The following is a 27,372-nucleotide window of genomic DNA, read 5'->3' as shown; positions in this document are numbered from 1 at the left end:
AGTCTTTTTTTTTTTTTTGAGAGCACATGAGGGCAAGAGGTGGGGTGGGGCAGAAGGAGAGGGAGAAGCAGGCTCCTTGCTCACTGAGCAGGGAGCCGGGCCCTACGGGGTATAGGGGATGCTCTATCCTGGGACCTGGCATCTTGACCTGAGCTGCAGGCAGATGCTTTACCTACTCAACCATCCCGGCGCCCCCCAAAATAGGATCTTTAAAAAGATAATATTTTGAGAATTCCTTTCCATTTCTCTAGATAATTCTATCTGACCTTTTGTTTGTTGGGCATTTGGTTGTTTTCTAGGTTTTTATCTGTTAGTGATTCTATGCATACCAAAGTAAGATCTGTGCGTTTATTTACATCTTCTATAATTGTCACTTGTCATAAATCTTTAGAAACTTAACCGTTGAGTAAAAATTTTTTTGTTTGTTTGTTTATTTATATGTAAATATGAGCTCTACACGACCACGGTGGGGCAAGAACTCATGACTGGGAGACCTAGAGTCCCAAGCTCTTCTGACTGAGCCAGCCAGGTGTCCCTCAGTAGTTAATGTTTGAGTCATTTTTTGCCAAGTACTACTCAAAAGTTGAGGTTCACTGTATAATTTCATTTACTTTTAGCAATCCTGTTACCTTGTCTGTATTGTGAATTCTTGTTTGAGGTGAAGCTGGAAGGGATAAGTCACTTCAGTGAGGTAGTATTTGTAAGGGGTGGACCCAGCAGCGAGCCCACTTTGTGTGATAGTCATTCAGGAATGTGGGATGCATTTATTCAGTACAGGAAAGCCTGTTGTATTCAAGATTCCAGGGAGACCAGTGTGGATGAGATGGACAAAGCTCCTGGTTTCCTGGGGCTTTACACTCTAGGGGGAACTAGAAGTAGCAGGCAAGTTACTGTAATACAAATTCACGTAGGTGAAAGGATTGGGAAGGGTGGTGGGGAGGGACAGCTTTTGTCCTTGGGGTGACCTGTGGCTTGAAGGATGAAGAAGGAAGTGAAGCCGTGAGAGGATCAAAGGAAGGAGCAGCGGCCGCCAGTCTTAAAGCCTGCAGAGCTCTTTGCCACGTCTACTGCGGGAATGAAGACCATTGTCAGCAGTCAGACTGTTGACACTCTAGTTGACACAGTGTTACTATGAAGGGCTCCAGGGGAACCCTGAGAAAAGAGCTGGGTCACATCAATATAGAACTCAGTCTCCTTGGAAGAAGAAAAGGCTCCGAGTTGACTGGTGGGAATGAGAGCAGAGCTGTCCACTCTCCTTGCTGTCTGTAGTTCTGCACACGAGGTGATCAAGGGCATTATTACACTGCGCTTCCTTTACAAGATGACGTCTGTGTATGCTCCCTTCCCCGGCAGCGTTATTATTCAGAAAAACAGTTCTCTGGTGGAAATCTGAAGTTTCTTGAGTGAAAAATACACCCATCTTGTGGGTTTGGATATGGCCAGGTATTGCTTGTTCTGTATTTCAAGCCAAGGAAGAGGAGTTAATTCTTGAAGGAAAGGACATTGACCTTGTATCAAACTCAGTTGCTTTGATTCAGCAAGTGATTGAGCAAGCCACAGCCTGTAAAAACAAGGATATCAGAGCATTTTCAGCTGGTATCTGTGTTTCTGAAAAAGGAACAGTTGAGCAGGCTGATGAATAAGATTTAAGTTGTCTAGCTACAGAAACAGAAGATACCAGATGATTTTTCAGCCTTATTTATGATATTTTAAAGATGTAAAGATGTAATAAAAGTGCTAATATGGGGCTTTTTCTTAAATCAGTAATCCTTCCTAGTTGGCAATTAAGCCATCGTAGAAGTAAAAAAAACAAGACAAAATTCTTCATAAGGATAGTGACCCAGCAGTTAACATGCTTAAGACTTTTTTTTAAGGAAGTTTGTTCTGCAGCTGTTGATAATTTATCTTTTCTGAAATGCCTTTTTATATCTTACCTGCTTTCCTACTTCTGTCTTACCATTTTGTAAGAATTCTTCATCTCTCTAGGTTCCTTTAGTCAGCCGTGTATTGTAGGTCCCTGTCCCAGTTTGCAGGCTGCTTTTACTTTTGTTGGGAGCCTTATTTGGAGCTTTTTTTTTTTTTTAAAAAAACAAAAACAAAAACAAAAACAGAGGTTTAAGAGTTTGATAACCATGTTAATCTTTATTTTGTGTTTAGGGTTGTCCTTAAAGCATTTCTGCACCCAAAGATTAATATTATAAAAGGTGGTATTATGTATCTATTCATTGTTATTTTTTCTAGTCCATTTGTAATTCCTTTGTAATGTCTTCATATTTCCAAGCCTCACCTCCAGCTTTTTCCAAACTGTCAGTTTGCATGTACCATTTGAGTCTTCTGTCCTTTCTGTACAGGGACTGTGGTCATCATCATGTACTATATTCTTGCTGACTTTTTTTTTAGGTTTTATGTATTTGTTTGACAGAGAGAGATCACACGCACAGCGTGCGCACATGCAAAGGAGCAGTAGCAGAGGGAGAGGGAGCATGGAGCATGGAGCCTGATGTGGGGGCTCAGTCCCAGGATCCTGGGATCATGTCCTGAGCCGAAGGCGGACTCTTAACCGTGTAAACCACCCAAGTGCCCTTTGCTGATTTTCTTCTAGACTTTCTTCTCCATTCTTGTAACATTGTATACTATGTTAGTGATCAGATTTATGATACATTTCTTATTAAAATGGTTTATCAAATTCCTTTTGCTCAGGATTTTAGCTCAAAAAGAAGATGATCCTTAAATACACAGTGTTCTGCTTTCAGCCAGTTAGGAAGGAATTGGTTCTGAACTATGAGTTGAACCAGTAGTTGTGCAGCTCTGGATCCTTTCTGGCTTGTTACTCGTTTGGGGACTAATACTTCTATTCTGAATAGAGCCTTAACTGTATTAAGAATTGTTTCCTACACTGCAGGATTCTGTAGCCAAACCTGGAATCTCATTAGGTGCAGGGCTTTTATTTGACTCTGTAAGCTCGTTTTGTGTTGAGTTTCATGAATTTGGTTTCAAGACATAGCTAAGATGAATAGGTTTTATTTCAGTTGGTCTTTTGGAATATGGCAGACTTCTTGATGAAGTGATAAACTAAGTCTGGCTAGAAGATACTAATACTGAAAACTATGATCTTTGTTCATGTGGCTAAAGTTATTACTTGACTGGCACATCACTAGTTCGTATTTTCTGTAGTCCGTAGCGTGTTTAAAACTCCTATATTTTGAAATGTCCTGCCTCTTCTGCTTTAATACATCTTGTGAAATAAGAAAAAAAGAGGGTTGACTTTTTAGGGCATATTTGTCTCTTCATTAAGTTCCGTGTAGAACCCAGACTTTGATTAGTCTTCACACAGGTTCATTTTAATTAGGTTTTGCTTAGAAAATTTAATTATTTTCATATGTTACAACAGAATAATCTCAAGTGTCTTTTCAGAAGTCAGCTGATTTATGGATAAAGCCCCTGATTAGTTTGCCTTTTGTATTTTATTCCTTTCTGATGATCTTCCTTGCTATTGTGATGATCAGTCAGAACTCCCTATCAGGAATATCGGAAATCTTAGATACTCTTCTTAAGAATAATTTGTAATTTGGAAAAGCTTTTATAGGCTAGAAATAGGGCTCACTGTTTTGCTAAGTAAGGGAAAAGGAAAATGATATTAATGGGTTACACAGAAATACTAACTAAGGCTTTATGTCCTCGTTTAGTATTGGCTGAAACATGAATAGCATTTTCCAAGCTATTTCCAAGCCTCACCTTATGGGATGGCTGGTGGATGACTTATCCTCAGATTTTCAGGTTGGTGGGCAGCACTGGTAGGATTGTTGTGATTGCGTAGCACATGATAGAAGGCTTATGGGATGCTTTCCTTGCTTAGAAGCAGTGGCCTAAATAATAAAGTTATAAAGAGATCTTATAAGTCTGTAGGGGAATTGATACAAAGATTTAATGGTGTCATTAAGGCCTTAGTCTCTATCTTTTTGATTGGGCACATTGATGTTTTGGTTTTTTTCTCCTCAAACTTTTACGGTTGCTGTCATATCCTAGAAATGATGGGAGGAAAGGGTTCTTTTATTAGGAGAAGAGACTTTCTGGGGCAGGGGTTGCTATCCTAGAAATGCTGGGAGGGAAGGGTTTTTTTAGGGAGGAGACTTTTTCAGGAACATTCCCTTGCCCCAGAAAGTTTCTTCTCCATTTCTTTGGGCAGGAATACCTCACATTGCCTCCTGGTTACAAAAGAGCATCCTTTCCAAGTGGGGGAGACAGTGGCTATAGGGTGAGCAAAGCTGGTCTCCAGGAAGCTAAAACTAGGTGTCTTTCCTGAATTAAAAGCAGTGCTTTTGAGTGAAGGATCTTCGTGCCAACACTAGACCATTTCTCTGCCTATGTCCTTTTGTATAAACTAAGGGTTAAGTTCTTTTCCCCTCTTACATCTATAGCAATATTTATCTTGCCATTGACTAAACTTGCATTTCTTGATAAAGCTTAGAAAAGAGGCCAAGAACTTCTGTGGCATCAGAGGCTGAGGAGAATTACTTATGGAAGGCATCCATTTTTTTATTCTGTATCAAAGACTTTGTTGTTACATCTTGTTTCATTGTGGTACTGTGTGCCCGTTATATAGGAGTTGTGATGTGATGTGGTAGTTCACATTTTTCCTTGTAAGGTTTCTAGATGTAGTTTAATGGAGGGAAAGCTAAAGGTTAGATTATGTACATATTAAAGATACTAACCATTCATTCTAGACCTGATTATGGTATCCCAAACTTAACAGAAAAAGCTACTCTCTCCCATAGCTTTCCAATTTGACCTGTTATCTAGACTCTGCTTCCACGTTACAGCTGCTGCCCTGGGCTTGAAGAGACTTGTGCTCACAGTTTGATTTGGTGCCAGTGACAGTAACACAGTGGTCCTAGGATTATGGCTTACGAACTCTTTGAGACTGACTGGCTACAAAAATAAGATGATACTGACTGTGGCTACAAGAAATACTTGATGTTGGAAGGAACTTAATTCTGAGAACGTTGTAAAACTGCCTTACTCATTGAAGTCACTGGTAGAGACTATTACCAGCCTGTGGAGGATTTGAAAACACTGATGGAACATTATTTATCGTTGGTCATTATGATACTAAGTTTTAATAATAATCAAGAACCATTTTCTTTTTTAAAAACATAATTTGAGAGTGAGAGTGCATGTGCACACAAGCAGGGGGCGGGGAAGAGGGAAAGGGAAAAAAAAATCTAAAGCAGACTTCATGCTGAGTGTGGAACCCAGCGTGGGGCTAGATCTCACCAGGCTGAGATCCTGACCTGAGGAGAAGTCAGGAGTCAGTTAATGCTTAACTGGCTGAGATGCCCAGGTGCCCCTTGTTTTTGTGTTTTGAGCTTTTCTCTTTAAGCAGTCTCTATGCCCGGTGTGAGGCTCATACTCAGGACCCTTCTCTGTTCATTTTTGTTGTTTGTATTAGGACTAGAACCACCATACTTTCCAGAAATAGCTTGTTTTATACAAAAATAGGTTAACAAACCTCCTCCCCCTCAATCTTTGATGATTATGCTGGAATCCTCAGAAATGCAACGAGTCTAATTTTCTTTATGGGATTACAGCTGTTGCATGAGATCCATGTTCCTACAACACCTGGACTTGGTCTAAGTACACATGCCTATGTCGAAGGCTCCTATTACTTTAATGAACTGTTTTATTGCTGCTTCAATTCAGGCAGCGGGTATAATCTAGAAAGTTCCCCTTCTCGATCATTTAAGAGATAAAATAAGACCATGTGTAGCACTTGGAAGCACTCTGTTTAAAATTTTCTGTCCGTACCTTTTCTGTTAGAGAATTTGTTTTTAGCCTTGTCTCTCATAGCTTGTCTTATCTCCACTCAGGACACAGGCTTGGTTGTGTAACCCCAAAACTTGAAGCCAAGTATATCTTATCTATCCCACCTGGATAGTAGAAATCTTACAACTATTAGAGTGATTTTCTGCCTTACAGAAGCTATGTTGCCATTGCCCAAAGTCCTTTTGTCTTTTTTAAGCTTTTTAGATAGGTTATTTAGGTGGATCAGTGCAAGTTACTTCAGTGGGGGTTTTGTTTTCAGATTGCCTCACTGACAAATTCTTAGATCTGTAGTATTCTTGGCCCTGTTGTAATTTGCCTTCTAGTTCCTCCTGTCTCTTCCCTCCTGTGATGAGCTCATTATCTACAAGTTTTTGAGCTTTCACATGCGATACTTTGAAGCACAGAGTGCTAATTAGTATTAAGGAACACTTTGATGTCTATCTGAGCTTTGATAGGCCTTTTGGAGTTTTGCTGTGGGATAATCTGTCAGTGTAGGAAACAAAAGTCAGGTTGAAAAGTTGAAGATCTTTTATTTAGCCTCTTCTGTCACAAGGGCTTACAAACAAAAATTTTAAATATTCTATTTACTTGAGAGAAAAAGAGTGGAGGAAGTGGGAGGGTCAGAGAGGGGGAGAGAATCTCAAGCAGACTCCATGTTGCGCATAGAGTCCTATGTGGGGCTCGATCTCACAACCCTAAGATCATGAACTGAGGGTGGGAGGTCGGGGTACCAGGTGGTGGGTATTCGGGAGAGCACGATTGCATGGAGCACTGGGTGTGGTGCAAAAATAATGAATACTGTTATGCTAAAAAAAAAAAATCATGAACTGAGCTGAAATCAAGAGTCGGACATTCAACTGACTGAACCACCCGGGTACCCCACAACAACATTATATTGAATCCAGGCTTATTTTATATTTGAATTAATGTATAAGCATCAAAAGTGAGCTCTTGAAGTTTGTTTCACATTTTCTCTGGAGCAGGGTTTCTCAGGGAGTTTGAAAAAGTGTGTGGGGCACTGTTGGTGTCAGAGCGGCATGGAGAATACTGTTGGCAGTGATGGAAGGGAGCTGGGGTGCAGTGTGCCTTGCCTGTACAGACAGTCCTGTGCAGTGATGATTTTTGTCTTTCCTCAAATGTTGGTAATGTCACCATTGAGAGACCTCATCTCATGATTGAGAAACCTTAACACAGCATTAAAATTCAAATCAGGTAACATTAGGCATCTTTAGAAGTTGAACTTACACAGTACCTCTGTGTTTTTAATTTTTTGAAATATATATGACCTGAACTAAACTGCATGCATATTTATAAAGGTTCATGTTGATGAATTTGCATGTGTGTTAATGCTGATGAACCCATCACAATGAAGATAGTGAACATTTCTGTCACACCCCAGAATGTCTTCTTCCCCTCTGTAATCTCTCCTGCTTTTCTTTTCTCCCCGTTCCCAGGGAGATCTGCTTTCTGTCATGATATATTAATGTGCACTTTCTAGAGTTTTATGTTAAATAAAATCATAGAGGGTGTGCTTTTTTTCTGGGTCTTTCAGCGTAATTATTTTGAGATTTCATCTCCTTGTGTGTTATTAATGGTTCATTTAAAAATTTCTTAAAATTTAAATTCAGTATAATTAACCTGTAGTGTATCATTAGTTTCAGAGGTAGAGTTCAGTGATTCATCAACTGCATACAACATCCAGTGCTCATTCCGTCACATGCCCTCCTTAATGCTCATCACCCAGTTACACGCTCCATCCACTCACTCCCCCTCCAGCAACCCTGTTTATTTCCTAGAGTTTAGCATCTCTTCTGGTTTGCCTCTCTCTCTGTTTTGGTCTTAATTTTATTTTTCCTTCTCTTCCCCTATGTTCATCGGTTTTGTTTCTTAAATTTTACATATGAGTGAAATCAAATGGTATTTGTCTTTCTCTGACTTACTTCACTTGGCATAACACCCTATAGTTCTATCCATGTCAGTGCAAATGGCAAGATTTAGTTATTTTTGATGGCTGAGTAGTATTCCTGTGTGTGTGTGTGTGTGTGTGTGTGTGTGTGTGTGTGAGAGAGAGAGAGAGAGAGAGAGAGAGACATGTCTGTTCAAATCTTTGCCTGTTTTTAAAAATTAAGTTTTTTTAAATAATTGAGTTTTGAGAGTTTTTTATATTCTAGATACAAGTAATTTAGCAGAGATAAGCTTTGTTGACACTTTCTTTCAGTCTGTGGGTTCTCTTTTCATGCTTTGAACAGTGCCTTTAAAAAAACCAGAAGCTGTTAGTTTTGATGAAGTCTGTCTGTTGGTTGTTGTGTGGATTGTATTTTTGTTGTCTTCAGAGATCTTCGTCTAACACCAGGTCTTAAAAGATTTCTCTAGTGATTTCTGTGATAAGTTTTGCAGTTTTAGATTGTGCATTTAGATATGTGATCTGCCTTGAGATAATTTTTGTTTATGGAGTGAGGTATGGATCGAAGCTAGTTTAAAAATTTTTTTTTTGGCAAATGGATATCCAGTTGTTCTAGCTGTTTGTTGAAAAGATTATCTTTTGTTTTTTGTGCTTTTGTTAATCAGTTGTCCTTACGTAATGATTCCTGTACGTTGGTATTATTTTCATACATCAATTTTGTTTTTTAAAAAAACTGCTTTGGCTTTTGTAGGCCACTTGCATTTGAATATGAATTTTGGAGTAAAATTGTCAATTTCTGCAAAAAAGCCTGCTTGGATTTTGATTGGGATGGCTTTCAACCTATAGATCAGTTTGATGTTTATTTATTTATTTTAAGAAGTTTTATTGATTTATTTGACAGAGAGATCACAAGTATGCAGAGAGGCAAGCAAAGAGAGAGGGGGAAGCGGGCTCCCTGCAGCCTGATGGCTGCTCCATCCCAGGACCCTGGGGTCATGACCTGAGCCGAATGCAGAGTCTTAACCCACTGAGCCACCCAGGTGCCCCCATGTTTATTTATTTTTGAAGATTTTATTTATGTATTTGACAGAGAGACAGAGAGGAAACACAAGGGCAGTAGTGGGGAGGCTTCCTGCTGAGCAGAGAGCCTGATGTGGGGCTCAATTCCACAACCCCAGGATCATGACATGAGCCAAAGGCAGATGCCCAGTGACTGTACCACCCAGGTGTCTCAGCTGGCTGTTCATTGGATTTTCTGTAATTTCTTTCATCAATGATTTGTAGTTTTCATTGTACATGTTTTTCTCATGTTTTGTCAGACTTATCCCTAAAGGTTTAATATTTATTGAATAATATTGTAAATAATGTTTTTACAACTTGTTCTCCAACTTAGGTCTTGTCCAATAAGCATGTGGCTCCTGATCATCTGTTGCAAATCTGCCAACGCATTGGTCCCATGTTGGATAAAGAAATTCCACCCAGTATTTCAAGAGTCACTTCTTTACTTGGTGCAGGAAGGCAGTCTTTGCTACGTACAGCAAAAGGTACCTTAATTTGAAGAAGTGTTCTGCTTTGTAGCTTAATAATAATTATAATTGTGAAGTAATGTAAGCGTTGTGGAAGAAAGGCGATATGTAACTATAAACCATGCTGTGGACTATAAAATTCTCTGCATTTAGCATAGACATTGAATTTTACTACATAAGTGTTTAATGGGTCCTTCTGCATTTAAAAAAAATGATTAAGGTTTAGATGTTAAGTGAAAAAACTTGAATTTATTCTGAGATGTGTTTGAGGTTTTACCGATGTGAGTTCTTAATTTTCCATTTTGTAGCTCACTTATAACTTCATTGAATGTAATTGTATGTGTCTAATAAACTCTTTAAATGCTAGAAGTATTTTATTTGGTATTTAGATTCTGAAAGCCCTTTGTAATAAGGGGAAGTGATTTTCTAAATTGGTAGCAGTTTGAAACAAGCACCAAAAATGTACAATTGCATGGTTCTTTTTCATCGATTTTAATTTTTTTGCAAAGTTATGTGGTAGCAAAATGTTTGGAATTGCTGTTCTTTTTCTGTTAGCTTGGTATAAATCACTTAGACTAAGTATATGTATGTGATACGATCTATGTATATGACATGGCTTAACTGCTAATGGGCAAGAATGTTGGCTCTTCTGATCCTGAGTATACCCGTGATTTTCTTTAAGATCCATTGCTGATACGGTGCTGCCTCCTAGGTGCGCCAGCAGCATATAAAGCTTGACTGAGAAAGAACAACCCTCCTTCTTGGTTCCATGCCAGACTGGTTTGTCAGCTTTAGTTACTTCTTAGTGCTCTGTGGCCCTGCCACACTGTGGCTTGGGTCAGGAAACTGTTCTTCCTCTCCCTTCTCTGTGTCCCTATTCACCTTGTAATTATTCTATTTTAGGTTGTTATGTAGTAGTTGCCTGAGTGGCCTGTTTTCCTCTGTTTTCTTTACTTGTGTCAAGCTCCGTGTCGTTTTGTGATGAGCACTGCTTTAGAACTGGCAGACCTTAGAAGAGACTTGAGCCAGCTGCTCTAGGGTAGGGGCCCATATTTCTCTGTTTTGTACTGGTGTCAAGAGAGGATGCCTTGTAACTGCTCTTCGGTCATGATAGTGGTAATGAATCCGTTCATGTAAAAAGTAACATGCGTGTTAGGTTGGGGCACCCGAGGCTCAGTAGAGGTTTATATGATGCCTTCCTTCCCTTCCTCTTTCATTTGTGAAGAAGCTAATTCCTGGCACAGCATAACCTGTGTTCCGCTGCTGTCTCCTCTAGAGGGGGCAGATGTTTCTTTTTAGTGTATTTGTTGATAGTTCAAAGAGGGACGGAACTCGAGAATTAGTGTTCACACTCACAGATCCTGTGTATGTGCTCTTGGGTAAAGGCTTATCCATGATCCTAAAACAAGAGGAAAGCCATTTAATTTTGTCAATATTTCCTAAGGAGATTAAAGTCATGGTAATATTGGCGAAAATTAATTTTAAAACTCCATTAACATTTTAAGGATTTTCCTATAAGTCAAATAAAATTTTTCTTACAAAAATTTCCATTTTGGGAAAGCTGGATCCGTTGTGACTAAGATCTCTTACCATTCATATCGTGTGGTGTAATTCTGCATTGATAAATAAAAACTTACTCGGCATTGACTAGGACTTGGGAGTCAAAAGATTTGGTTTTATGGTCCGTCTGGACTTGGTCATTGGCAGTGGGTCTCTTGAAAGGTCCCAGAACCTTTGAGCCTCAGTTACCTCACTTGTGCATTGGCGATCACACCTACCTCACAGGGTTGTTGTGAGGATTCAATGAGATGATGTACGTGGAAAGCACTTTGTACATTGTAAAGTGCTATACTCATGTTAGCTGTTGTTGTATCTGAGATGTCTTATTTTTTTTTTCCCCTTCAGAAGTAGTCTAATAAACCTCTAGGGCTTTTCTGTTAAAGTTTATTAGTTGGTAAAACTTTGAATAAACAGTTTGTTACAATATACGTAAGTATTCTATAAAATCTTTCTTGGGGTTAACTTTCAAGATTTTATGTGTATCTAAAATTCGTTTTAAAGACTGCAGGCACACAGTTTGGAAGGGCTCTGCCTTTGCTGCTCTTCACAGAGGAAGACCTCCAGAAATGCCAGTGAATTATGGTTCCCCACCCAGTCTTGGTGAGTGAGTGTGCTTGGCAGATGCCCGAAACCATGTTTTTAATTTCTTGCCTAACTTTGTAATGGCTATATTAAAATTTAAAGGGAAATACTGGTAGTGTTGTTTCAGTAGTAATAAGTACCAATTTTCAGACTTAATATTTTTTAAAGTTGTTACTAAATGTAATAAAAATTAATGAGAGATAATCTTACGGTAACGGGAGGCTCATAATGGTGGTTATAGTAGAACAGAGTTGGGGAGAAACTTGTGTCCTTAGCATATCATGAACGTAGATTCTGTGACCCTCTAGAAATTGTTTTAGAGTTTTTCATTTTTTACATATTGGCTCTTTCCTTAACCATTTTCATTGTTTTTATTTCCTAGTGGAGATACATCGAGGAAAACAACTCACAGGGTGTTCCACTTTTAGCACAGCATTTCCAGGAACTATGTATCAGCATATAAAAATGCACAGAAGGATTCTCGGACATCTGTCTGCTGTTTACTGTGTAGCATTTGACAGGACAGGACATAGAATCTTTACCGTGAGTTAACGTTTTAAACTCAATTTGGTATCATCTAGAGCATTGTGTACATTAGAATCATGTAGGAGATCTTATAAAACATGTAGATTCTGTGGTTCCCATTCTCAGGGATTTTGACTCCATTGATCTAGTGTGGGGCCCATGAATTTGCATTTTTATTAAGTATCCCAAGTGATTCAGATGCAGATAGCCAGGCCTTGTGTAGAGTTTGTGAGACATTGACTTAGAGAGTGGTTCATGGGCATGATCATCAAGGATCTTAAAAATACGCATGCCTGGTATTTCACTTCCAGCCCATTCTAGACCTACTGCTGAGGGTAATTTCTAGTATGTGCAGTAACCAAAACAGACCGGAAAAGCTTCCATAAAAATCCAGATCTCTGCAGGCGATTCATATTCATATTGCTTACTCATTGATTCAGGGAATTGATTACTTGAACAGTGAAAGATTATTTTATTATTATTGTGAAACTGTATGTAAAAATTTATAATCTAACATTTTAATATTTTTAGGGACGATTACAATGGGTCAGAAGTTTAAGTTCCCTTTTTCAGTTATGAGATTCAGAGTAAATACTAAAAAATTTTCTGAGTTAGGTGGATGCTGGCTGGTGGCTATGAGTTTGAGACTGTGTTGTTCGGTTATTTAAAATGAGGATGCTAATCCCATTATTTTTTAGTTGTTTTTGAGGTTGCCACTCACTTAGCTTGTGAACTGTAGGTCTGTCCTGATGCGTATCAAATTATTTAGCTTGATGTGAGCTAAAGTGACATTTAACCATTGTTAATTGAAATAGGTGAGCAATGAATTTTTAGTTGAACTCATTACTTGGTGGGGGATTTTGGGAAATTAGTATTTGTAATGTGGTCTGATCCACAGAAATGAAAACTTCATAGTATCTTTTTTTTCCCATAGTATCTTTATATAGATGTTACTTGATTTGAAGAAAAAAAAAATCCTATTGCTCCGTAAGTGTTCTGACTGTACGAGTCATAATTTACAGAGTATCATACAGTTGGAAAGAGAAGAGTTATACTTAATTTGAGTGACCTGGAAATGTTATTTTTAAAAATGCTAGAACATCTTGGTTACTTCTGAGTATTAGCATTTGTGAATAAAGCTGCTGTAAACATGAAAAAAAAAATGCTAGAAAAGATTTGCTGTTTTAATATTTGTCTTTGGGTGTATTTCTTCTCAGGGTTCAGATGATTGTTTGGTGAAGATTTGGTCAACACACAATGGCCGCCTATTATCCACATTAAGAGGTCATTCTGCAGAAATTTCAGATATGGCAGTAAACTATGAGAATACAATGATTGCTGCAGGGAGCTGTGATAAGATAATTAGAGTGTGGTGCTTGAGAACTTGTGCCCCAGTTGCTGTGCTCCAAGGACACACGGGGTCAATCACATCTTTACAGGTAAACTAGCTTTAGTATGCACATTTGTGTATGATCTTTTCCTTTAAAACTCCCTCCTTAGGGATGAGAAATAGTAATTATGTGGTCTGCTTTACTAATCAAGAGAAAATGTAATTAATCATACCTCCATGGATCTTGGAAAGGTGAAGTAATGTTGTCCATTGCACTTAGGGCTTTACATGAAGGCCTGATGGATAACTTAACTGTTTCCTAATTGGGCTTATAGTTGAGCTGGGGGAGTGTCTGTTAGAAGCAGGATAGGTTCATGATTTTTCTACTTTAAAACCTGTGGATTTTTCTAAGTTGATTAAGTTTGCTGAAGTATATTTAAAAAATCTTCACTTTATTGTGGAGGATAATTTTATGTATACACAAAGTAGAATAGTATAAAGAACCCCTAGATGCCCATTAACTCATGGCCAGTCTTTTTTTGCTCTATTCATCTCCTGTTGTATCTAAAGCAAATCCTAGTCTTCGAGCCATTAGTTCATTCAGAACTGAAAATGGTGCTATTCAGTCCGTTTTTTGAAAATGAATGTTTTGTTAGGAAAATACTGATTTGTAAGGTACACTGGTGCCTCCGATTTGATTTTGGATAAAACTGTGGGAGTGGTTCCACTGTACCCAGGCTGTATGTTTAGTTGTCTCTAAATAGATGTGTGTAGTCCTGTGACTAGAGACACTTTTCTCAACTCTTCTGGTCAGTTTTCTTGAAGAATAAAGATAACAGATATATTTTTGAATGAAGACAAACATAATTGAGATAGTGTTATATTTTGAAACTTTAAGCAAGTTTATTGCTGTGCCTGTTTATTTTAAGGCAAGAAATTCTCTAGAAGTTTTCATAGTTTGAACATTTATTCAGATCTTCACTGTGTGTTCCACAGTTGACATTGTGTTATTTGATACAAACTTCCAGGCCAGTATAGCAGCCAATGAGAAAATCTACTACGTGCTGTTTTGAACTGTACGTTTTATTTATTTTTATTTAGTTTAGACAGGAGGAGAAAAAGGATGAGAAGGGAGGAGGGGTGGGGGGGAAGGGGAGAGAGAGAATCTTAAGCAACTCCATGCTAAGCAGGGAGCCCACTGTGGAGCCCACCTTGGAGCTGGATCTCAGGATCCTGAGATTATGACCTGAGCCAAAATCGAGTCAGATGCTTAACGGACTGAGCCACCCAGGTGCTCCGTGACTTGTACATTTTAAAATAGCTAAAATGGTGAGTTTTATGTTGTACAAATTGCCCCTCCACAGCTTTGTCTAGAATGTACATGTAATAAAGACACAGGAAACATGTGCATTTAGCTGTTAATAGGGCTAAACTACCTTTGAATACTTGATTATTTAATAGCAAAACAGAGGATCAGCATACATTAAAAAGTCCTTATTTTGCCACTAAACAAGTTGTAAAAGTAGAACTTATTATGCATCCAGGTGTATGTTCTGTGCTGAATAGTTACTCAAAATGTATAGATTTCAAGAAAACTATTTTGACTTTGGAAGTAGCCGTGTGAGATTGTTGAACAGAATCACGAAGCCACCAGCGACTATGAGAGATCATACTTCTTACTCTTTTCCTTTATGCAGAACTTGCCTAAACCATCTTGGAAAAGTGAGACTCTTAATTTTTAATATCCAAAAATCCATATTATGGTCACTGATGAGTAGCTTTGAGGTTAATTAATGGAACATGGCTGGCTGTCAGTGATTCTGCATTTGAGAAGTGGTGCTACTTACAAACAGTAAAGGACAGGCTTGAAAGGTTAAAAATTCCTGTTGGGCACTTAAAAAAAGAAAAAAAAAAAATTTAAAAAGAAAACTCCAAGCTCAGAGGACTCACTGGTGAATTCTATTAAAACTTACTAGAATTGCTGAGATCTTAGTAAACTGGATGGATATAGGACCTGTGTCCTAAAATCAAAACTTCACTATAAACCACTGATATAATGGAGTAAGAACATAATTCACAGTAGCAACAAAAGCCTGCAAACACATTTATCAGGAAATGGGAAAAGTCTATATGAAGAAAGGTCTTAAAAATAATGACAGAGCCTTGGGGTCTGTGGTCGGAGGAGGGGGGAGGGAATAATCTGTATTAGTTAAAACGTCTAGTATACTCCTGAATCAGAAGATTCAATGATGTAAGGACAGCATATCTTTCCAAGTCTTGGTATAAAGTTAGTGTGTTTATGTTTGAAATCCCAAGTGCTTTGTTTGAATGGAGTTCAGCATGCCATCAAGTTCATTTAGAAGAAGACAAACACATAGAGCCCTTCTCCTGCCCCCTCCCCCAAAACCCCTCATCAAAAGAGACCTTACAAGGGCGCCTGGGTGGCTCAGTGGTTTAAGCCTCTGCCTTCGGCTCAGGTCATGATCTCAGGGTCCTGGGATCGAGGCCCCCATCGGGCTCTCTGCTCAGTGGGGAGCCTGCTTCCCCTTCTCTCTCTGCCTGCCTCTGTGCCTACTTGTGATCTCTCTCTATCAAAGAAAAAAAAATAAAATAAAATCTTAAAAAAAAAATAAAAAAAAAAAGAGACCTTAACTTTTTCCGTATTCGGTATAAAAATTCTTTAGAGGTATTACAGAGAAAACAGTATGGTGTTGAGCTAGGGGCAGAATAGAGAGCAACACCATTTGTGTATCTAAGAATTGGATTTAATTAAAACATAGGTCACTTAAAATAGTGTACTTTTCCACAGAAATTCAGGTTTAGAATTCTTCAAGTACTTTAGCAGATGTACAGATTCATGGTGGAATTTTAATTAACAAAAATACTTGATTATTAAGTACCTTCGGTTACTACTTTTAATGGGATATCCTCCAAAACTCAGTTTTAGTCCATATTCTGGAACACATCTGCTTTGATATAAGTAATCACTTTTGGCATTTAAAAAGTACTTCATTTCCTGTAGTGAAGAGCAGGAACTTGGAAGAAGCTTCTTTGAAAAATTATTAGGTGCAGATCTACCTCCCTTACCAAGTGCATAATCCTGAGAAAAATAATAAATCAGATAATATACCGTATCTCTCTGCGATGCTGTAATGGTAAACAATTATGTAAGTAACCTAAAAACTTTCTTCGCAGCTCTTCCTTTTTCACTGGTCTTTGTTTGCTGACCTCCTTTGTCTCGAATGCCTCCTGAGTCCGCACGACCTGGCGTTCTCCGTGGCTTTCCTCCCCATTCTGGGCAAAGGAAGGGAGTACTTCCTTCCAGTTAAGCTTCTTAGATTAACTGGATTGATTCTTAGTTGTTTTTCTTATGTTTCCTTTTCGTAACTGTGATGGACTGCTGTCCGACACATTTTAGGGTTTTACTTGAGGACTGCAGTTACTTCTTGATCTTATTCGGTCCAGATTCTCTACCCATTTAACCCATTCCTCCACCACTTGCAAAATGAGCACTTCAGTCACATAGATATTTCTGTTGCTATCACATACCATATTCCTTCTCACTCTGGTACTTCTGTTCATATTCTTTTGCCTAGTGTGTTTTTCTTGTTTTCTTTGTATTCTCCTCTTTGTCCATTAAGCCCTCTTGGGTATCTCCTGGTCCAAATTGGTCTTACGTTGTCTAGCTTGTTGTGGAATACAGTTGAACTTTGTTAAACATAAATGCTAGCTCAATTCTGAAGTTACAGTATAATTCTTGTGGGTTTTTTTTAGACTACACTTATAGTTCTCTTTTTTAAATATCTGAGTTGTTGATCTCCTTGGGATTTATCCTGGTGTACAGTCCAGAGAACAGCTTCCAGATTGCGGCACAGTTGGTAAATCATTTTATGCAGTGATCCATTGTTTCCCAAACGATTTGAGAGGGCACATTCATCTTAGCTCTTACGTCAAGGTCCAGTTTGGACTTCAGAGTGTGCTTTCCCATTGGTCATTCTGTCACTGTACCTACCATGCCCCTGAATTTTACTTACTGAGGCTTTGTGATAATGCTTTCATATTGGTAAGATCAGGTCTTCACTTTCTCTCTGTTAAAAGCTTTTCTGGCTATTCTTGGTTATTAGTTTTGAAAGTAGTCTTTTACTGAGATCACATTACATTTATAAATTAGAGTTAGACCTTTTTTTTCCTTTTATTTTCACTATGCTATTGCCTGTATTTTGTAATTCTTAAGTTTTACTTAAGTGTGTCAGTTGAGGTTAACTTTGGAAAGCCATTGAACTATGACTTCAGTAGAAGCTCAGGAAACTGAATTGTCCGTCTTGTTGCATTTTAGTTTAGCCCTATGGCCAAAGGCTCCCAGAGATACATGGTCTCTACTGGTGCTGATGGAACAGTTTGTTTCTGGCAGTGGGACTTAGAATCTCTGAAATTCAGGTAAGTGGCTGTAATTGTGTGATTTCTCTTTCTTTAATGTTTAATTTAGTCTAATGAGATGAAGTCTGATTATAAAAGGAAGTTCTGTATTGTGGTTGCCTTTTCACTTTTCTATTATATACAGCATTACTGCCTATTGACTTTTTACAGTGTGTTGTTTATTTACAAAGATTTATTTATTTTAGAGAGTGTGCTCAGGGGGAGGGGCAGAGGGAGGGAGAGAGAATCTCAAGCGGACTACACACTTAGTGAGGACCCGCATGTGGGACTTGGTCTCATGATGCTGAGATCATGACCTGAGCTGAAATCAAGAGTTGATGTACCTAACCTCTGAGCTACCCCGGCGCCCCTACAATGCACTGTTTAGGTGTGTGAAAGAAGCATAGCTATTCTTAGTGGACACATCTCATGGGGAGAAAAAAGTGAGATTGTATGTATGTGAAGTGTTTTGAAAAATGTTAGAGATTTATACTCAGAAATTTAGGCAGGATTACTTAAGAATCAGAAGACAGGTTATAGACCTATGCTGTCCCAGACAGTAGCCACCAGCCACATGGGACTGTTGAGCATCTTGGATGTGGGTGGTGCATTTGAAGAACTTAATTATTAGTTTCATCTTAAAAACTGATACTTGACTCAGGAACCACAAAACCTGTAAGTGTATTTCAAATAGACTATGTGAATTTAGTTTCTCAGCTGTGAGTTTTAGGAAACCTAAATACAGATAAAGTATCTTTGATGAAAAGAGTTCAAATGAAGGTGTAGTATGTATCTAGTATATTCTGGAAGATTTCCAAGATAGAGAATGAAAAGTATCTGAAGTTCTCATTAATATTTTATTCATATTCATATGATATTTTGGATATATTAGGTTAAATGAAATAAAACTGATTTTATCTTTCTACATTTAATGTGGCTACTATAAAAATTTAAAGTTACATGTGTGGCTTGCATTGTTTCTGTTGAGCAGTGCTGTTCCTCATGGCTGTGTACCCTGCTCTACAGCCTGCATAGTGGGTTCACTTGCAGTGTGAGTTTTAGTCTTCCTCAGTTACAAGATGGGGTTGGTGGGTGAAGCCATTGCTGTGGGGTCAGGCTCTTGGGTATACCGGGATGGGGCAGAGCCTTTGGACTCCGTCCAGCTCTAATAAGCGTATGCAGAAATGCCTGTGAGCTACTGTATAATAAGGTGATGACTTCTAACCACGCTAGATTAAAGCCGACATTATAAACCCTGTTAATGTGTTGAACTAATGAGTTTTAAAACAACTTCTTTTAAAGTCCACGTCCTCTGAAGTTCACGGAAAAGCCTAGACCGGGTGTTCAGATGCTTTGTTCTTCTTTTAGTGTTGGTAAGATAACTTCAGTAATTTTTCTTCTTAGTTTTATTTAGTATTTATTGAATGATCGTGTTTTTGCTAAGAGTATTTGTCAGATGGATGGTAAATCACTTACGCCCATTTCATTAGGTTTAATCCAAGATGTTTATTTCATTAGCTTTTCCCCTTGTCTTTCACTCCCTCATTGTCCCAGTCTCTGATTCTCTTGGTAATCAGAGTCGGTGAAAGGAGGCTTACGGTATCCACATGAGCCCCTGTGTGAGGCAATACCCAAACTCTGCTTTTCTTGAATAGGCTGAACTGCAGATTTTTATAGTTTAAATTTGTTTTCCACTCATTTTGGGTGAAGTTATTGTACATTTTCTTTTCTTGTACAGTGAGCTTGTGTGATAATCTTTCTTTTTAGGGGAAGTCAGAGATTTTCCCCTTTACATAAAAGTCTAAAAACTTGAATGAGTGAATTTTGTATTCTGAAGCTAAGTTTAGGTACGTGAAGTTATTTAGAAAGCAGGGCCTCTTTTGTCAAGCATCTTAAGCAGCACATATGGTCATTGCCACAATTAATAAAGCAGTGGGAGATAGTGAACATTTCCAGATTGAAGTACACTTTTTTTTTTTAAAGATTTATTTATTTGACAGAGAGCAATCACAAGTAGACAGAGAGGAAGCCAGAGAGAGAGAGAGAGAGGGAAGCAGGCTCCCTGCTGAGCAGAGAGCCCGATGCGGGACTCGATCCCAGGACCCTGAGATCATGACCTGAGCCGAAGGCAGCGGCTTAATCCACTGAGCCACCCAGGCACCCCTGAAGTACACTTTTTTTTTTTTTTTTTTTTTTTAAAAAGATTTTATTTATTTATTTGTCAGAGAGAGGGAGAGCGAGAAAGCGAGCACAGGCAGGCAGAGGCAGAGGGAGAAGCAGGCTCCCTGTTGAGCAAGGAGCCCGATGTGGGACTCGATCCCAGGTCGCTGGGATCATGACCTGAACTGAAGGCAGCCGCTTAACCAACTGAGCCACCCAGGCGTCCCCTGAAGTACACTTTTAATTAAAGTTCCATCTGATGTATATGTATTTGGTTCTTTTTTTTTTTTTTTTTTTAACACCATCCAGCAATTTTTCAGCACCAGCTGGGTGTCCTACAGTTCAGCTCTGTTCTGAGACCCTTTCTCTAAAGAACAGTGTGTGATCCCACAGGTTAAGAGTTCAGTCCTCCAAGACCCCCACCCCCCACCCTGGTCAGACCCAGTTGTCAGCTGTGCTTCTGACCGACTGGCTAAAGACCAGAGGTTCCATAACTCCCTCCTTGGGTTTGATTATTTTGCTCGAACCGCTCACAGAACTCAGACGTTTTACCAGATTTCCAGCTTATTATAAAAGGATATAACTGGGTGACAGCCATGTGGAAGGGATGCAGAGGATAAAGTGTATGGACTCTCTAGACATGCCGGTCTTCCCAAATCTCCACATGGTCACCAGCCTGGAAGCTTTCTGAACACTGTCCTTTAGGTTTTTATGGAGTTCTGTTACATAGAAACAGTTGATTAAATCATTGGTGATTGATTCACCTCCCTTCTTCTCCCCTCCTCAGAGGTCAGAAAAGTGGGACCAGAAGTTCCAACCTTCTCAACATGGTTGGTACTTCTCGCAGTCAGCACCCCCATTCTTAGGTGCTCTCCCTATTTACTTATTTATTTATAAGACTATATTTATTTATTTGACAGAAACCACAAGTAGTCAGAGAGGCAGTCAGAGAGAGAGAAGGAAGCAGGTTCCCTGTTGAAGGGAGAGCCTGATGCAGGGCTCGATCCCAGGACCCTGAGATCATGGCCTGAGCCAAAGGCAGCGGCTTTAACCCACTAAGCCACCCAGGCGCCCCAAGAGTCACTTTATTAACATAAACTCCGGTATGGGTGAAATGGATTTGTTTTGAATATCAAGATACTTTCATCAGTGTTGTTGCTTGGGAAATCCCAAGGGTTTTAGGAACTCTGTGCCAGAAACCGGAATGAAGACCAAATGCATATATATTTTTTGTTATAAATTACATCACTCTGTATTATATTAATTTTAAAAGGTCTTTATATAGTGTGTTAGAAAACGGATCTATTGAGATAAATGTAATTTTGGAATAAAATATCTTGCTTAATTTGATATAGAAATTTGGTTCAGATATTTGTTACACACTGAATTTTTAAACCTTAACATTTTTATTTCAGGTGGTATGTTTTTAGCCACAGGTAGTACTGATCATGTAATCAGAATGTATTTTTTGGGTTTTGAAGCACCTGAAAAAATCGCAGAACTTGAAAGCCACACTGTAAGTATTCATGTTATAAAATTCTATAAACTAATCATTAATATTCCTCTTGGTCCATAGTCAAATATTGCTAACAAAATTGTTATTCTAATTTTAAATGCAGGAGGGATTGCATATATAAAGGTGAAGGTTATTATTGACGACTAAGTATATGACTGTGCTAGTATTTTGTGGTTATTTCAGCTTTAAGTTGAAAATCTTGATTATGACCATTTATTTGGGTGGGTTTAGTTTCAGGGGACTTACTCATTTTAATCACACTCATGAAATCAGAATGCTGTTAATGTATAGTAAGGTAGTTAACTCTTAGGATTCTGGAATACTGCTTGGTAGTCAGGTTGTCTTTTTTCCCATAGGAAGTTCTATGAAATTAATAGTTCCAAAATATGTAAATAATTATCAAAGTAATGCCTTGTTTTCAGCTACTTTATGCTTTAATTACTTTCTACATGTGAATTCTTAACAAATGCAGTTCTTTGTAAATACAGTTTTAGTATATGTGCTGCTGAAGCGAGCACATAAATACAGTTTTAAACTTAGAAGGAAAGCTTCTCTTTTTATAGTCGTATTATAGTTAGGTTTTTTGCGTGTAAATGTAGGAACGATGGTGCTAAGCAGCACAAGTGCACATTCTTACTCTCAACCGTGCTTCCAGTTCTAAAAATGGAGTGGGTTTTTTTGTTGTTGTTTTATTTACAAATAAGAGTGATCACCTTTGTGTTTGTTTTCTGCCCCGTCCCACACCCCTTAGGATAAAGTTGATAGTATCCAGTTTTGTAACAATGGTGATCGGTAAGTGTGTGTGTGTGAGAGAGAGAGAGAGCGCGCGCGAGAGCGAGTGAGCGCCTCAGTGTGAATGTGCTTTGAGGCCGATCCGCTCTGGTTCATACTAGTACAGCTGATACATGGCTGTATGTACTGCAGGCACTTTAGTAGTAAGTGTATTAACTGAATGAAAAGTGTCTGCAGTGGGGGGGAACACGTTAAGCACAGGTGTTTACAATTGTAGCTTCTACCAGGTCCTATGATCAATAGGAGCTCAACTATTAGGTGTAAAGCTAATGAAGTTCCTTGTTTAAGTAAAAAAAATCTCTTCTAGCAGCCACCATGTTGTGTCATGTGACAGAATTGTCACTTTAATTATATACTCTCTTGGTCTCCAGTTTTTTTTAGGTGCCTTTCCTAAATTGCAGTTTTTAACACTTTCCTTTGTTAAAAGATGTATTTGTTTGAGTTTATCCTTTGTCGAGTTCATCCTTTGTTACAAGATGAATTTGACTTTAGAATGAAGATGCTTACAATGGAATTTTGCTCTTACTGATCTTCCCACACATCTTTTAATTCTTCCTGTTTGTTTTCCCCTCCATGTACTACTTGTACATTGTCTTCTCAAAACTCAAGTCTATTTGACAGGCTGTTGGTTGAGTTTGAAAAGTGCTTTAACTGCAGAGGGCCAGGCAAATTAGAGCAAACCAGATTTTTTTCCTCATCAGATTTGCTCTAAATCCCTGTCTTTTGAATTAATACCTGTACGTTTCCCTGCGGTCAGGATGGCTACATTGAGAATGCTTTTTGCTTGTGATTTTGACTGTACTTTTTGGCATGTATGTGAGTATAAGATCTTTTTCTGAATTTTTTAAGGTTCTTAAGTGGTAGCAGAGATGGAACGGCACGGATTTGGAGATTTGAGCAATTGGAGTGGAGAAGCATTTTATTGGATATGGCAACCCGAGTCTCAGGGTGAGTGGAGATGGATTATAGGAAGCGGGTGCATCATAGTTATGTGGTCTTTCTTTCTGGTGGTTGACAGCTTTGTCAGGGGATTTGAACCACCTCCTATTACAAAGCAGTGATCTAAATGAGTGGCTACTTCCTACATATCTGATACGTTGATATGTAAATCTCATATATCCCAAAGAATTTATCCTTATGTTTATGTTTCTAGGACACTGCCTGGTCTAGGGTAGCACCATATCAAAGTTCTTACCAGTTTTTCACATTTAGTTCTTTGAAAATCCTTATGTTTGCTTTACCTTTAATAATTGCAGGGGAAATTAACTCCTCTGCTGTGACTCAAACAGTTTTATTTGGTATCAAAATAAATTGGATACTCATATTTTTGTGAAATGATCTGTGGTAGGGAATGTGGTAGAGAGAATATGTACTAGAAATCTGATAATCCTTGTTCACAAATCACAACTCTACTCTTATTTAAAAATGCTCTATCTAGATACTCAAAAGCATCTTAGTGTGAGAATGAATGCTGTCGTCAGTCCTTGACTGGTTGAAATAATGAAGGTTAATTCATTATTAAGAGGATAATTTGAAATCACATTTACCTGTGAACAATTATTTTATTAAGCAAAATAGGAATATCAGTGTAAAAACCTTAAATCAAACATTTTTACCGAGGCTGGAAACTGCTGTTTTCTTACTGCCGTGGAGTGCTCTGCCTGTAATTCCTTCCAGAGGTGGAAATAATTCTTTTCTCATTTAAAGTTCTACATCTTTCCAGTCTTGTGAAGTAGAGTTTTCTGTATATAAGAACTCATGGGGGGACACCTGGGTGGCCCGGTAGGTTAACTCTCTGCCCTCAGCTCAGGTCATGATCCTTGGGGTCCTGGGATTGAGCCCTGCATGGGGAAATCCCTGCTTAGTGGGGAGCCTTCTCCCTCTGCCTGCTGGTTCCCCTGCTTGTGTGCTCTCTCCCTCTCTCTGGCTAATAAATAAAATCTTAAAAAAAAAAAATCAGTGAGTATATTTGTTTTAGTGTTCTCATCTTGAGGGATCAACTTGATGAAGTAAAACAACGTCTATTTCTTCAAAGTTACTAACAGGTGATGCCTTTTAGTTTAAAATGAAGCATGGCATCTTAGCCTTTACTCCCCATTTTGTCTCTTCTGTTATAACTTTTTTTTTTTTAAAGATTTTATTTATTTGACAGAGAGGGAACACAAGCCGGGGAAGTGGGAGAGGGAGAAGCAGGCTTCGAGTAGGCAGACGATGTGGGGCTCTATTCCAGGATCCTGGGATCATGACCTGAGGTGAAGCAGCTTCTTAACTGACTGAGCCACCCAGGCACCCCTCTTCTGTTAAACTTTTACCGGACCAGTGCTTCCATTATGCTTATATGGATAGGTGTTACATGGCACTTATTCTATATTCTTAACAGCTTTTTTCTTTAATTAAAATATATGTTTATTTTATGTTACAATCTCTTAGGATATATTCTCTGATTTCAAAAGCAGTTGGGCTTTGCCTTTTCTCTGTGTTTTACTGACTACTATATTTTACAGAGAAACTTTGCACTTCATGTTCATAAAAGCTGCAAAGTATTGTAGACATTTGTATCCAAGGCCATTCTTGCCAGGAGACCCCATAGTATCACTCTGTATAGGAGTGTGAAGAGATGAGTACAGTTTTATTTAAAGTTCAAAAGATTGACTCTCTGTGTGTCAGTTTACTTTTCTAGACACGGGGGGATGTGAGGGTGCATTAGCTTCTTTCTGTCTTCCTAAAATTTCTTGTCATCTTCTCTGGAGAGAGAACGCACAAAATTATTGCTGTTAGGGCTTGGGGTCAAGGGAAGGGAATAATAGAAAAGGGGTAGAGAGAAAAAAACTTCGCTTTTATGAGCAGTGGTGATGTCCTAATACATGCCTTTATTCAAACCAAACTTTTTTAAAAAAAGATTTTATTTATTAACAAATAAATAATAAGTTAAATTAATTAAACTAATTAAATTAGAGAGAGCATACATAAGCAGGGGGAGGTACAGAGCGGGAGGGAGAGAGAAACTTAAGCAGACTCCATGCCCAGTGTTTTATACGTGGTTCAGTCTCAGAACTCCGAGCTCATGACCTGAGCTGAAATCAACAGTCACATGCTTAACCAACGGAACTACCCGGGCACCCCTGAAGTGTTTGTTTGTTTCAAAAATTTTACTTGTTAGCGGGAGAAGAGTGCACGTGCGCAAGCAAGCAGGGGGAGTGTCAGGCAGAGGGAGAAGCAGGCTCCTTGCTGAGCAGGGAGCCTGATGTGGGACTGGATCCCAGGACCCTGGGATTATGACCTGAGCCAAAGGTAGATGCTTAACCAACTGAGCCACCCTGCGTCCCAGATCCCTGAACTGTTTTTGTTGCTGTTGTTTTTAAAGATTTTATTTATCTATTTTGTCAGAATACAAGCAGGGGGAGTGGTAGGCAGAGGGAAAAGTAGGCTCCAGGGAGCCTGATGTGGGGCTCAATCCCAGGATCCTTGGATCATGACCTGAGCTGAAGGCAGATGCTTAACCATCTGAGCCACCCAGGCATCCCCCAAACTGCTTCTATAATTATCCCCTCCCCTTCCCAGTATTTGCCAAAATCTGTTTAGAGATAATCTGTTATGAGTCAGATGTATATTAGATACATAATCATGTATGGACATGAACTGCATTACTTCAGTTATTTTTGTGTTGATTGTACTTTTCAAATGAATTTGAATTGCTTATGTTTTTCTTAGGGACTTATCTTTGGAAGAGGAAAGGTTTATGAAACCCAAAGTAACAATGATCGCTTGGAATCAGAATGATAGCATTGTTGTCACAGCTGTGAATGATCATGTCCTTAAAGTGTGGAATTCTTACACAGGACAACTGCTTCATAATTTATTGGTAGGTGGTTTTCATATAATAAATCAAGATTTTTTTTGAACTATAATTTGATTTTTGAAACTATAAAATTAACGTATTAGCCATGTTTCATCCACTGGTTGATCAAATGATTAGAAATTTGTAGGTATGCTAATGTTCAGTCACTGTCATTAATACATTTTGAAAGCCCTTGTACACTGTGACAATATGGCTTTTTAATTTTTTTAAACTTAATAACTTGCACACCCTCCTTAACTCTTATGACTCTTATGACTTTGTTGAATAAAGGGACATGCTGATGAAGTATTTGTTTTGGAGACACATCCCTTTGATTCCAGAATTATGTTATCAGCAGGACATGATGGCAGCATATTTATATGGGATATTACAAAGGGCACCAAGATGAAACATTATTTTAATATGGTAAGTGAGGTGTACCTTCCTGTATGCTTACGTTGGTTTCAAGTATTTGGATTGTGAAGTTAAGCCAGAAACCGATCTGCATGTTTTGGCAGTTTATATTCCTAGAAATCAGGATACTGAAAGCCTAATAAATATCTGACAGCCATATTTATATACGCTCATAAAATTCTGGGTGTAACTGAGTCACATGAGGGAAGGAGTTTTCAAAAGTCACTTATTTAGCCCCCTGTATATGTGTGAATGTGTTTGAATTTACGTAAATTGGTAAAATTATGGTAATTACATTCTCACTAAATTTATTAAAATATTTGGTAATAAAACATAATATTCAGTAAAGTCATCTAGGGAATCAGAAACATCATTTTGTTTTTCCAGCCTTTTTTCTTTTTGCATATGTAATATTCTAAAACCTAATTAGGATCCTGGTGCATATTTTTAGAATTTCTCATATATAACCACAAAGCTAGTTACAAAATCAGCAAATTTAACGTTGATAAAGTAGCATTATATAATCAGCTTTATATTCAAATTTTGTCAGTTCTGGTAATGCCTTTTTAGTTATATTTGGCCCTTGGAGCAGTATTTAATTCAGGATTATGCTATGTTAAGTGGCTGTATATTTCTAGGTTTCTTTAATCTTCAGCAATCCTTTTTTCCCCTGTTTCTCACCTTTTAACTTTTTTGATGAGTTCAGACAAATAATGTTACAGAATATCTCTGTTTTGTCTGCAGAACATCATGATTTGATTCTGTTACACCTTCTTTGGTGGTGATTATTTTTTATAACTTTGTTTTTGGAGAGAGAACTTGCGAGTGTGTGACTGGGTTGGAGAGGTGAAGGGGGAGAGAGAGAATCCCAGGCGGGCTGTACAGCCAGCGCGGAGCTATACACGGGGCTGTTTCTCAAGATCCTGAGATCATGATCTGAACTGAAATCAAGAGTCAGACACTTAACTGACTGAACCACCCAGGGTA

At 38.4% G+C, this 27,372-nt stretch overlaps 1 protein-coding gene and 1 pseudogene across 2 annotated transcripts in view; both read left to right on the top strand.

The window, feature by feature from the left end:
- Positions 1 to 27,372, top strand: part of BRWD1 (bromodomain and WD repeat domain containing 1) — a 107,061-nt gene that overhangs the window by 11,535 nt on the left and 68,154 nt on the right. For both annotated transcript variants that reach the window (XM_059164739.1, XM_059164738.1), the window contains exons 5-15: positions 9,120 to 9,270; positions 11,314 to 11,412; positions 11,777 to 11,937; positions 13,137 to 13,358; positions 17,586 to 17,686; positions 18,968 to 19,038; positions 21,241 to 21,341; positions 22,093 to 22,133; positions 22,983 to 23,081; positions 25,845 to 25,995; positions 26,263 to 26,397. In XM_059164739.1, the coding sequence (XP_059020722.1) occupies positions 9,120 to 9,270; positions 11,314 to 11,412; positions 11,777 to 11,937; positions 13,137 to 13,358; positions 17,586 to 17,686; positions 18,968 to 19,038; positions 21,241 to 21,341; positions 22,093 to 22,133; positions 22,983 to 23,081; positions 25,845 to 25,995; positions 26,263 to 26,397 (1,332 nt within the window). The remainder of the gene's footprint in view (positions 1 to 9,119; positions 9,271 to 11,313; positions 11,413 to 11,776; positions 11,938 to 13,136; positions 13,359 to 17,585; positions 17,687 to 18,967; positions 19,039 to 21,240; positions 21,342 to 22,092; positions 22,134 to 22,982; positions 23,082 to 25,844; positions 25,996 to 26,262; positions 26,398 to 27,372) is intronic.
- Positions 961 to 2,054, top strand: LOC131825380 (large ribosomal subunit protein uL6-like; annotated as a pseudogene).

This window comes from Mustela lutreola, chromosome 2 (genome assembly GCF_030435805.1).
Source record: "Mustela lutreola isolate mMusLut2 chromosome 2, mMusLut2.pri, whole genome shotgun sequence".
Lineage (NCBI taxonomy): Eukaryota > Metazoa > Chordata > Mammalia > Carnivora > Mustelidae > Mustela > Mustela lutreola.
Note: the sequence above shows the minus strand (reverse complement) of the source record. Positions and strands in the feature narration are given on the sequence as shown.